General features: G+C 38.0%; 1 protein-coding gene across 9 annotated transcripts in view; it reads right to left on the bottom strand.

Moving 5' to 3' along the window:
• The window catches only part of KIF21A (kinesin family member 21A), a 92376-nt gene that overhangs the window by 12438 nt on the left and 67346 nt on the right, over positions 1-12592 (bottom strand). For 4 of the 9 annotated variants that reach the window (XM_037387855.1, XM_037387856.1, XM_037387857.1 and 1 more), the window contains 7 exons: positions 11318-11378; positions 11044-11098; positions 9437-9654; positions 5303-5413; positions 4620-4748; positions 2981-3019; positions 827-963 (listed from right to left, as the gene is read on the bottom strand). In XM_037387855.1, the coding sequence (XP_037243752.1) occupies positions 827-963; positions 2981-3019; positions 4620-4748; positions 5303-5413; positions 9437-9654; positions 11044-11098; positions 11318-11378 (750 nt within the window). The remainder of the gene's footprint in view (positions 1-826; positions 964-2980; positions 3020-4619; positions 4749-5302; positions 5414-9436; positions 9655-11043; positions 11099-11317; positions 11379-12592) is intronic. The other 5 variants (XM_037387858.1, XM_037387865.1, XM_037387862.1 and 2 more) reach the window with 3 other exon arrangements.

Below are 12592 nucleotides of genomic sequence, written 5' to 3'. Positions count from 1 at the left end.
CTATTTGGGAGAAGAAGAGTCTGCCACAGTTTCAGCTGCACAACTGAGAATATAGCAAGTCCTTTACTGTAAATGACTTGTATAAAAAGGCCCAGAGAAAAAGAAAACATTCAAAAAAAACTTTGTGTGTGATGTTAAAAATGGTGTTTGTGAGAAAAGGTGTTCATCAATAACCACTGATGTCTGGTTATGTTACCTTCGAGCGAAACTGAGTGACTACAATGGAAAGTCACCAAAGACAGGAAAGAAAGAAGAAAACATTTTCCAAAACACAACAGTTTCTACCACCCTGAAGCGTTCATAGAATGTCTGCACCATCCAGTAAGGAATTTTGTGACTACTAAAAATCCATCCTCTCCTACAACAGCCATACAATGCTTACACCCACAAGAGACAGGCAACAAGATGCACAGAGGAAGCAGAAGACTTTCTTAGCTCTACTCAAAAAATCAAGTATGACATGAATTCTATTCAAATTCCGTAGGTAGTACAGCCAAAGATGTGCTGGTTCCCACCTCTACCTCTACCCTGAGGCTATCAAATTGCACAGCACATCACGTGTGCACGCTACCATGATTGGTTCCATCATATCACTCAACAAATGTTAATGTTATTCTTGATAGTTACTTTTCCCACTACAAATACTACACATCAGAATGAAAACCCTGTAGATAATTACTGTAAACCTTTCTTCAGCTTATGTTTCAAAAATGGATCCCTACAATTTTCTGTGTTTACAGCACTAGCACAAACTGAGAATTTCACAATACCCCAAGATGTCAAAGCAGCCTCTGTAGGCAGCACATATGGATGGAGTTTGCCCAACCTTTAGATCCGGTGAAGAGAAGATCATCAGTTGCATCAACACAAAGCACAGCCTTGGTATGTCCTTCAGCTGTATAGATACACTGAAGTGGGGATGATCGGATGCATTTTGAAGCAGGGAATGGGTTAATTATCCCCCTAAAGAAAAAAAAAAAAAAAAAAGAACGTGAGCTGGGCATAGTAATAGTTACAGATAAAGTTAATTTACTTAGACGTAAGGAAAAATTAATCTAATTTTCTTACACCTAAGCGTAGAACAGCTGAATGTCTTTCATAAACTATGTAAGGATTTTTACTATTTAGCTTCAACAAGTGTCAATTCTGGACTATCAGTTAAAGGAAGTCACATATAAAAAACAAACAAACAAAAAGACAACAAGATGCTGAATGTTGGCTACATGGGAAAGTCTGCATAGTGCTGAAAAAACCAGGATGCTCAAAGCCCCTGATTGCGTAGGACCAACCTTAAGACTGCAAATACCATAAAGACACCTTAGTCTAAATAGCATGCCTGAAAAATGGACTAAGTGTAATGTACACTGCCAATTCCAAACTCGGCAGGCATTTCACATCGACTGCCTTCTATAAGCAGGCTTGGAGAACTGCTGCTAATTTGTGTGCCTGACGAAGTTTCCTAATGCACCCTGTACCCAATGCCACACTTGTACTCAAATGGCTAAAAGGGAGTATGGTTGGAGTACAGACACCCCAAAGGAATCTTCCTGGGGATTTGTAGCTAGCTCTGTGGTGATGCCAAAAGACTGTAACTCAGCCTGAAAAAACCCCACCAGAATTCATCACCGAACCAAAATCTATTAGCAATCTAAAATTCCATGCATACAACTGCACACACACACAAACCCCAATCCTTTCTGTGAAGTGTAGAAAAGCCTCAAAGTAATGCCAAAAACATGCAACACAATGCTGTTATCTGACCAGCTTGCAGTTAAGACTCGCTGTGATGCCTTCCTGGGGATTACACACAACTGTGAGGAAAAGGAACAAAGACATAGGCCCCTCTCACAAAAAAGTGTGTGAGATGTTTTAGGAAAATGTAAAAATTCCATAATATTGCTCAGAAGCTTGCTACAGGAAGGAAAGCCCTTCATGATACAATCTAACTTCGTGACAAGTAGATGGTTTATCCAGTATAGTCTTAGAAATTATTATTTTATACATTTTTACTGCTCAGGACATCTTCATTCATATAATTCATTACTCCCCCACAATCCTTTTATAGATTTTACTAATTTTGCCTTAAATTGTTTGGCATGAACTTCCTCATTTTGGAAAGGCATTCACCTTTTAATCTGCACCTTTTTATGTTTTCAAGAATACAGGAACAATTTATTATTGATTTAGGTCACTGTGCTTTTGTTTTCTAACATCACACAAAACTAAAATGGTTTTCTCTGTAATATTCCCTGGTGGATCATGCTGCTTCTAACTGAGTTATTCTCACCCAATCGTTTCCTTGATGAGCCATGTAAAATACATGTCCCAGAGCTACTTATCTACCTAAGTGCAGTGCTCTGAAATCTACACACAAAAAAATGCTATGACTGCGACAATAACCAGACAAAGCCACCATCACATTATTATTAGCCCTTTGACTGCCCTTCTCTTGATAAACTGATTTTTCACTAAGGACCAAAATCCTAAACCACAGTTTGGGAACATGACAGGGGACATTTCTTTCATCTCTTAAGCCTCTGTAAGTTCTGTCAGAAAGATGTAATAAAATACTTACTCATTTTTATTTACACTGGAATTTCATTTTAGTGATCAAAGCATACAACTGAACAAGAAAAATAAAAAGAAAGAGCGAAGCATATAAAACTTAAAGAAAATGTCTGCCCCTCTTTTCTTTAAAGAAAACAAAGAGGGAAAGAATATGTCTAAGGAAAGCTTTACACCATAATTCACTTAAAAAGAAAAAGCCTGACATGCTCAACAACAATAAAAACACCCTAAAAGAGGAGAGGGGTGAGACATGCTTGACCAAAATTTCAAGTTTTTTAACTTCTGGCAAAAGCAAAAAAAGACACAAAGCACAAGTATCAGGAAAATTCATGCAGCCAAATGAAATTTCCTAAGAACTGGAATAACTTCAGTGACAGATGCCAAGAAAACAGAAAAGAGAAAGACAGAGTACCTGTGTACCTCCGACAGAGAGGAATCACTTTCATCAGACCTACAATCAACAGTGATGGAATTGTGAGGAGAAAGAATATAGGTATCAGCAAAGTAATGCCTCCATTCGAGAAGAACAAACAACAGCATGGCCAATTCAGAAAAGCAATGCAAATCCACATACAGTATGCAGCATTGCTCAGGGTATACCTTATATCCATGATAATACTGGGGGTGGGGGTTGGCAGGGAAAAATAATCTTAAAATAACACTCTCAGCAGTAAGTTACGCTGGCAGACTGTCTCAGCCCAAGAAGCGGAGTAACACCAGCTGAGCCATTTCTTGTTTCCTGAACATTTTCTTACAGAAGTCAAAAAAGGAAAAGAAGATGGATGCATAATTTAACCTCCGTAACATAGCACTTGCTGAAAATATCAAAAGGAAAAAAAATATTTTGAACATCGATGCCTGTTAAGTGTAGAAGAAACATGTAAAATGTTAATCATAAAAATATTAATATTAAATGTATTGACAGCCCACTGAAATAAGAACAGCAATTTGCAAACGTTACTACGTTCAAAATCCTTCACTTCTCATTTTCAAAAGCACTGAAAAATAAATAAAAAAAAAAAAAAAGAAAACAGACACAAAGAAAAAATTCCCCCCCGGCATGAATATTTGCAGTATGTTTTAAGATGTCCTTCATTTTCAACTCAAATCAAACAGATTCAGCAGTTTCAGCTTGATTTCAAAGTCACTCCAGAGAAAATGAAAAGGGTTAGGTGAGAGTTAGCAATAAGATAAAGGTAACATAGCTGAGATGAAGAAGTTACAAGCACAGTTAAACTACTGAAAGCCTTGCAAGCTACTGCCTGGTATGTGGTGACACTATAGGCCACTGAAAAAAAACATTTTTTATAAAAAAAATAGCATAATCCAGTAAGATCAGTTCCTCATCTTGCTACAGATAGAACTGAAGGTTTATTCTAAGTTTGTCTTGCAGTCCATAAGCACTGCGTGGCACTAGTATCGGTACTGAAACCTGCAATAAAGATCCTGCTAAAGCCAAGTCCACTGCAATTTGGAGTAAGGTTCTCAAGACACACCTAACACAGGGAAACTGAGTTCAACTTCTCCTTCACCATGTACGAGTATCTGCTTGTCTAGACCACCTCCTAAAGTCAGTCTGTTCAGTAATTTGGATAATCTCTAGCCAACTGTGTTCCATCCATTTCAACATCCCGTCCTTCCAGGGTGCTGTTGTGACAGCACTCAGAGCAATGCTGGAGTAACCGAATAACTGCCAAAAGCACTACTTCCTATATTGTCAGCTAAATCCTATTTTCAAGTGTAAACACGCACACAAATACACATACATCTAAGACTTCTACCATTCTTTTCTATTTGGGGTTTAGAACTAGAAATACCAGACATGGCCTAGACAACAGGAAACAAGGTTCAGCAGGAAACTGCTTTTCTTGAATTTTTACAACTGTTCCACAGGTTTGCAATATTTTCTTCGAAAACTACATGAAAACATGAGAAATGTCTCCTCCTGTCTTGCAGGAGAAGGGAAAAATATCTACCAGATACTACACTGATAACTTGAGCGCACTTTGTAATTCCCTGGTTGGGGGCTGAGGCTTTCATCTGCGACTTACTTATCCTGCTGAACTGATGTGTTTCCCTGAGAAACAGTAAGACGACTAAAAACATTCATTTCATTACGGGGCCGGCTTGGTGGGGAAGTAGGAGGTGACAGACTAGCCTCTGGGGCTCCAGAATCTGAGCTACAAGAAAAAAAGAACATCTTCTTTAACAGGTTATGAATGGTTAGAGAAGTTAAATGCAACATGCCTCAAATGTTAGATGCTCTTTTCTTAAGCAAATAAATAAAATTATAATGCTAGCTACAGGTATTCCCCAAAGAAGTAATAAACTTCAGACTACAAACTGCTGCAGAGTGCAAGATGCCACAATGTTCAAAGTTTATGCGCTAACATTGAAAGCTCCAGGCAGAAAACACACATATGCAAAATGAAGAAATTCTTACAAAACTGCAGTTCCTTAAAGAAATTGATGGCTTCCTTTAAAAAAAAATAATCATTTGCAAATGCTCCAAAGGACAGTTTTGTAGGGCTCTGCTCCCGAGTTATATTGTACATAAAAATTCTCTAGGGAAAAAAAAAAAAGCCACACACAGAAGTTGAGCAGCGAATAATTTCACTGTCAACAATAAAAACTGTCCTAGAATTAAAGAAATGGAAAAACACAATTTACTTTTTAAGAAAATACACCCAAAGTTTAAATTATGTCAAAGAAAACAAATTTAAAAGAATCTTACAGTTTTTGTTCTTTTGCCTTTGTCTTTTCCATTGTTTTTTCATAGGCCTTTCTCTTTGCCAAAGGTGAAGGCTCAGGCATCTTCTTCTCTGACAGAGATGGCTGTCTAGAACTAAAAGTAAAAGCAATGATTATCTCACTTTAAGGCACTTTACAAACTTGCTTTTCTTACATTAGCTGTCATTCTCCCACTCAGATTTCAAATTTCAGAATGTGCTTAATCTATTACTGTCTCTCTTGAGTCTACGGACTCTGAATTTGTTCTCACATTTTTCCATAAAAAACCACCAAGTTTATTAACTTCACAGTTCATCAACATATAAAGAGCCAGATACTGAATGTGCAAAGGAGATTCACCAATTTGATAATAAAACAGACTGACTGAAAAAAAATAAAAATACAGTAGAGTATGCATCTCAAATTTAGACCACAGAGAAGATGGGAGTTCTGACTAAGATCTACAATTGCAGATTCCACATATTTCATCTACAATAGTCTACTTACAGACATGAAAAACAGAATCACAATGACTCTTACATATGAATTAAACTTTGCATTAGCATATTCATGTTTCATTATCACATTCAAAATTAGGAAGTGAGAAAAAGTATTTCCCATTGACAGCCTGACTATAATGTTGCTTCTCTTTGTCCACCCTTCCCTTCTTCCTTGCTTTCTGTCCCTCCTTGGTCTCTCTAGTTCTCGCTCTGAAATAATTCCAGTTCACAGTCACTGTGGTCTTTCTCCCAACCTCTTAGTCCCCGTTAAAAATAGCATTAATATTGCAGTCCTGAAATTTTTGCTGACACCCAAATGTCATCATTTCATCAGTAAGATTAAAAAACAAAACCAAGAAAACCCAAACCAAAACAAAACAAAAAAAACCAAAAAAAACCACAAAACAAAACAGAGAGAAGGGAATCTGGATGGATGGTTTCCACTCTTCTGAACTCCATTTCTCACTAGCTGAACAATCAGAAAAATCAACATTTGCTTTGGTTTATCCTTTTTGTCATGTGTTTAGAAGATGTTTCTATGAATAGAAGGACCAGAAAAACTCACTAGAAGAGCAAAAGCAGATTCTGAAGGTGCTTTTCTGCCACACAACTTTATTAAGCAAAGTTCAGTTGGCAGGACACCTGCCTGACACAGTTACTAGCATCTGGCCAGAGTTCTGCAGGCTCTGGATCTGTGTAGCTGCAACTTCTCCACATGAGAAAAGCTGCACCAGTTTCCCCTGGGAGGAAGGATATGCTATGTAAAATTCACCCAGGGACTGGCATGGAGAATAACATGATTTAATGACGACAGCTACTTGACTCAAGTAGCTGAGATCGACTGCCTCAGGAGATCACATGCACACTGAACACGAGCCCTAACTGGAAGGTGAAGGCTCTACCAGTAGGACCTAGTGCCAAGAGAGTCTTCAAGAGACAGAAAAAGGAGGATGAGTGATAACCTGCTGGTTTTCCACAAAAGCCTAGCAGTTAAAGTACACAAAAAGAAGGTGAGAAAGTGTGTTCAATTCCCTCCTCAAGGCCAGAGCACCCATTGCTCTGCAGGCCTCCCTTACCTCTAGGCATACTCTGCAAAGGACATAAAGAGAGGTGGAACAGGACGCACTGCCTCCCTCTCTTTAATGCTGGACCAGTATGCACTTAGGAAGGCAAATGTCCTGGGCTCTCAAAGCAAATCCTATGGTCAGCCTGACAGCTAGATCTTTCAGCAAGGACGACAAACAGATTATAGTCCCTACTGCCACGGTTTCCTACATGTCCACTGTGAACCCACCAGATTAAACAAACCACACCAGAAACTGGAACCCAAGCTCCTCTACCTCACACCAGCATCCTACATGCTCAGACATCCAGCCAGTTCCCTCTTGTTCACTCTCTACCTGCCCCTTGAGTCTTCCATCTCTGACTCCACAGTGGCACATCCTCAGAAGAAAGTGTAAAGACCTTTATCATATCATGAATTCCTTTTGAAAGCCTGGAAATGCAGGTGTTCTAAAAACTCAGCAGTCTTGCTGGAATGAACTTTCTAAGCATGGATGTAAAAAAATGGTGCATGATGTCAATGACCTGAATGAAAAGGAGCAAGGCACACACCCAGTTACAAGTTTCCAGTGCCCTTTTAGATTTTCCAGGATATCAGACATCTGAACAGAGCTGGCACAGGACCTACAGGAGACCACTCTACCCTGAAGAGGCTGGTGTAGACGATCTGAGCATATCAAAAGCAAACAGCACTAGCCATCTTTGTAAACAGAATTCCAACCCGACTAACTGTTGCTCAAGTGCATTTAGATACCTCCCTGAATCACCAGAGATCTGAGAAAACCAAGGAGTTTCCAGAGTGGAGCAGTTTGTACATATGCAGACACCTAGATTTGCACCTAATCATAGAATTAATTTCTGTTACTTCAAGAATGCATGTTTTGGATCACTGTTACTGCTTCTACATCCCTGACTACCACTTCAGTAAGTGGCACAAGGGAGATAATGTTTACTGCAGTTAAGACCACAATCTGCTCCTTAAGAATGTGTTTTATTACAAGAGATATGATGGCACTGCAGGCCCACACAGGATGGCCAGATGGCTCACAAAGGCAACCTTTCTTCAAGAATGACCAGTGACCAGCAAAATCAGCAATCTGTATAAAGCATACTGAGTTCTAGTTTTGAAAAAAAGTTAGCTCAGACCGATTGTGGGAATTTTTGATCATTTATCTGCTAACCAATAAAAAAAAAATAATCAAAATATATGTGAAGCCTACTGCTGATTGAATTGATTTACTGCCAGCACGTAATTCTTTTATGTTCAGAGAACACAGTTTTGGGAAAATCCTGTTTTGCCTCATTGCTAGCTCACTTTCATAAATGGATACATTCTAGAAGATGGAGTGAGGCAAAAGTTGGTATTACCTGAGTCTCGGATGCCAGGTCATAACACTTGATGTTTTAAATCTTGAAGCTTCAAATGTCTCTAGTGATCTTACACTAAACTGCTGCAACAAGTGGGTTTCTCCATCTATCCTCACCCCCAAGAGCATCCCTTCCAAGCAGATTCTATTTGTAAAATGCACTGAAGCCATCAGCATGGGTTAATAAATGCTGTCAGCAGTGTTTTACTGTTCATGATTGCCACCTCAAGCACATGCTAGAAATACATAGTAAAAATAATATGAATCGCAAATGTACATTAGATGGAGACTGCTGTAAACATATTATGCAAATAGGATAGACAGATAGTGAAAAAGTCCAGAATCTGTAACATGAAGACAGCTATGGGACAGTTTTTCCATATCATTGAATGTAGCAAGCTCATTCACTTCACGTGTGAGTTTGTGCATTGCAAGAGCTAGTACCTAAAAAGCCAAGAAAAGGGTTTCTAGCATTGAATGGCTAAAAACCAACAGTGATATTGGCAGATATAAAAAGAACAGCCAAAGCAAGTGGAACAAAAGTGTGAGAGAGACCTGCTGGCCCCGAAGTAAAACAACAAAAATAACCTTTTTCATTCTATTTGGCGTCAAGTATTACTTTGAATTAGTAAAACTGTTCTGCAGGTAAGCGTAACCTGCAAATAGAAAGGATTTTTGAGGACTCATAATATCCAACATGTTTCTTTCAACTTTATACTTGCATATTTATTGTTATAGATTACTTCATTTTAAGCATGGTCCACACAAAGTGACTCACAGAAAGTTTCTACCTAATAGTTAGGACCATATACGGATACTATTACTACATTATGTTTTGGGGTGGTTTTTTATTTTAAGCAGATTCTCACTACCTCCCTAGAACGTGCATTTCCCACAGCGCTAATAATGCCAAGTATCCAAGGTACTTGATGGGTTTTTCCCACTACTTAGAAACAAGGCTGCAATAATTTTACTATGACAAAGCAACTTAACAGAACTTATATCTTCAGTAAGAAAAACGTTACAACAGTGCATTTATACTTTCTAGAGTGGTGGTGGTAGAAAAGAAGGAGGAGCTTTGTCAGTATTATTTAGTAAGCTTCAAATATGTCAACCTCCTTTGTAAAGTTAAAATAATAGATTACAAGAAATTGGCAACATGCACTTTTTAAAAGCAAAGGATAATTAGTACAGCATGGCCAAACTTACATGCTGCCTATCTTAGAAGGTAAGCCAGATGGTGGGGAAATAAACTCTCTGTCCCTAGCAGAAGTATCATTTGTGTCAGCAGCCATCCCACTTTCTTGGGTTTCTGCAACTGATGCAAGAGTGCCAGCCAAAGTAGAGTCTGCAGCACTAATGTCAGATACTAAATCGCTGCTGTCTGCATATAGCAATTCCATCTGGGTAGTGGTCCTCCGGCGGGCCTGGAGACAAATAAAAACCAAGCTGCAACTTAAACATTTCACAGTATGTGTCAAGAGTGCTACATTTAAGCTTATCGCTAGCTGGTAATTAGCATCCCCCTCAGTGACTTGGCAACTACCTTTGGAAACTAAATCAAGGAGCTCACCTCCACTCTTTGGCAATGATTTCAGAGAAGGCAAGTCAAATTCAACAGCATGAAACACTGATTTGACAGCTAGTTTCCAAGGTTATCCTTTCAACCAATTACAAGTGCCTGTCAGTACTACAGGAGCACAATATTATTCTCCTAAGGTTTATCCAAATAAAATGTTATAAAGCAGAGAATAAAGCAAAGTGTAAATTTAAATAGCTACAATTATATTTGCCTGACTTCTTATACTGATGCTTTTTCTGATATACAAACTCTGCTTCTTAATGTCAAAAGTAGTTTAGGCCAACATGAATTAAGATTCACTCAGCATTTCAACAATTTGAAAACAACAGAAAAACCTCACAAAGGAGCTAAGCTTTGTGCAACACACCAATTCTTAAAAAAATGGATCATACATATTAGGTGTGATGATGCTGTGAAATTATCATCTATTCCTCAGGGGAAGAAAGGCCACTGCAAAGACAAAGCGCCAGTTTGAACAGAGCCATTACAGAAATGAAGCATTTATTTTATGCCAACGTTTTCAGACCAGACTCCCTCAGTTTAACTGCCCAAAGAGCTGCACACCAACGAACACAACCAATAATGCAAGTCAGCCTAGCTGCATTCCTCCAAGCCAACTGCAGTAAGAAGAGCAGAGGCTGAGCTTCTATTTACTTTGCAAACTCAGGAGCAAAATTGCAATTAGTGCACGTGCTTCCACTTCCCACTGCCATTAACATTAAACTGCAGCAAGCCTAGATATATTCCCCCAATGACAACTGTAATTAAGAGCCTGGAGATCAAACTTGTATTTATTTTATAAACTTCCCTTAGATTTCTATGACCACAGAAACAAATCACAAACAATAAGCTTGTTCACAGTTCCCACTGGCATTAACATTAAACTGCAGCCTAACTAATACTAAACTGCAAATCTACTCCAGTTTGGAGAGCTAGTAATTGGAAGAATGTATCTCTTCCCAAAATTGTAAAAATTCTCAACCACAAAATATTGAAAAGGTACATTTTTATCATTGCTTCTCAGTGAAAAATATCACACAAAAGCATGATACATACAAATCACATTAACAGTATGTCAGTTCATCTTTTGCATGTCTTTGTTCATTAATATCCCTAAAGCAAAGCAAGAGCATTCTTCAGAAGGCGTCATTAAAGTATGGATTATTATAGAGCCATAGAATCACAGAATCATTTTAAAGATGTGTAAACGAATTATCGTCATCGTACACCCTACCTTGCTTTTGGGTTTGACTTCACCACAAAGCTTCAAAAGATCAGAAGATAATGAACTGAAAGAAAAATTGCATCACAGTTGGAAAGAAAATAGTCATATTTTTGCAGAATGCGTATTTTTATTTGATTCTACTGAAATCGTGGGGACAAAGCGTAGCAAACCAAAACAATCTCAGAGGTATCTTCTAATGGATACATGATGTGTTACAAAACAAGGAAGTAACAGTACTTTTTCTAGAACCAGCTCCAGTTACCTGTTAACAAAAACTGCTTACCTTCCTTCTGTCCCAGGACTATGCAATGGGGCATCCTCATCAGTACTATCTTCCAAATTTTCTAGAAAATTTCCAAACAAATAATGTTAGTCTTTCTGTTTACAACAAGGCTCGCAGGTTTTAAGTGCTATACAAAACAGCTCAGAATGCTGAATGTAGATGGACAGCATATAAAAGGCAGGTATTTTCAAAACATCTTGACACACTTGCTAGCCAGTCCCTATTGAATTTTCCTGGTATCTAAACTAATATTTTTCATACAATCTAAATAAATCATACAAGTAGGCATACTATGCCAAATGTGGCCCTCTATCTATTGTACCAGAGCAATGGGAATGACAGAAGACCAGAAATAAATTCTAGAAGGAAATTTGGAAGAAAGGAGATAAAGCAAAGGACACTAACTGCAAGACATGGAAGAAAGAGGATGTAAAACAGCAAGGATGTCTCTTCCTCCTCTTTTTTTGTAATAATATTGCTCTAAGACAGATTCAGCCTGGTATAATAAAAAAAAAAAAAGTGTATTTTTAAATACCTACTGAGCAAAGGCTTAGCCTCAGCTTATATAGAACAGCACCATTTGGGATGACAAGAAGCAAGCATTTTATTAGTATATATGCACTTAGATTTCAAAACAGGATGATGCCACCATTCAATGCTATAGAATTGCTTCCTAAAAAGAGAGATTAATTGTATTGAAGTAAACTGTAAAATGAAGCCGTTAAGTAGAAATACTCCTGAAGTAAAATGGGTACACAAACCTGCCCACAAAAGACAAAAGCAGCATGCATGTCTCTCACTAACATAATCAGACATCAGATTAAAGGTCTGCATGCAAACAGTGCAAAACATTAAGCTGCGACAATCAGTCCGTTGTACATATGTACAATCAATTCCAGACAGCTGGGTAAGCAAATCCCTCAACTTGCATATTATTCGAATAGTACATTTTAAGAAGTTTAAGGGACATAGGTAAAACATTCTTGCAAGCAAAGTCCCTTGTTTTTGAACATACTCATGAAATTTTAAGGATTAAATAACCTCCTAATGACATTCCATTACATCTCTTCTTTGTTATTAGAGATGCTTTTTTTACTTTATTTCTGCCAGAAAGCAGATACCATTTGTAATGCACAGAACCAGTGTATTGGGTACCTATACTAAAATAGGTTTGCCCATGTAGATGTTTTAAATGCACATTCACACTCTGGAGAAAGGGAGGAAACATATACTTTCCAGCTGAATTCTGAGAAGGAATGAAGAAAAGGAAAGGAA

Source organism: Falco rusticolus, chromosome 5 (assembly GCF_015220075.1).
Source record: "Falco rusticolus isolate bFalRus1 chromosome 5, bFalRus1.pri, whole genome shotgun sequence".
In the NCBI taxonomy this organism is placed as follows: Eukaryota; Metazoa; Chordata; class Aves; order Falconiformes; family Falconidae; genus Falco; species Falco rusticolus.
The sequence above is the reverse complement of the archived record's forward strand: the minus strand, read 5'-3'. Positions and strand labels throughout refer to the sequence as shown.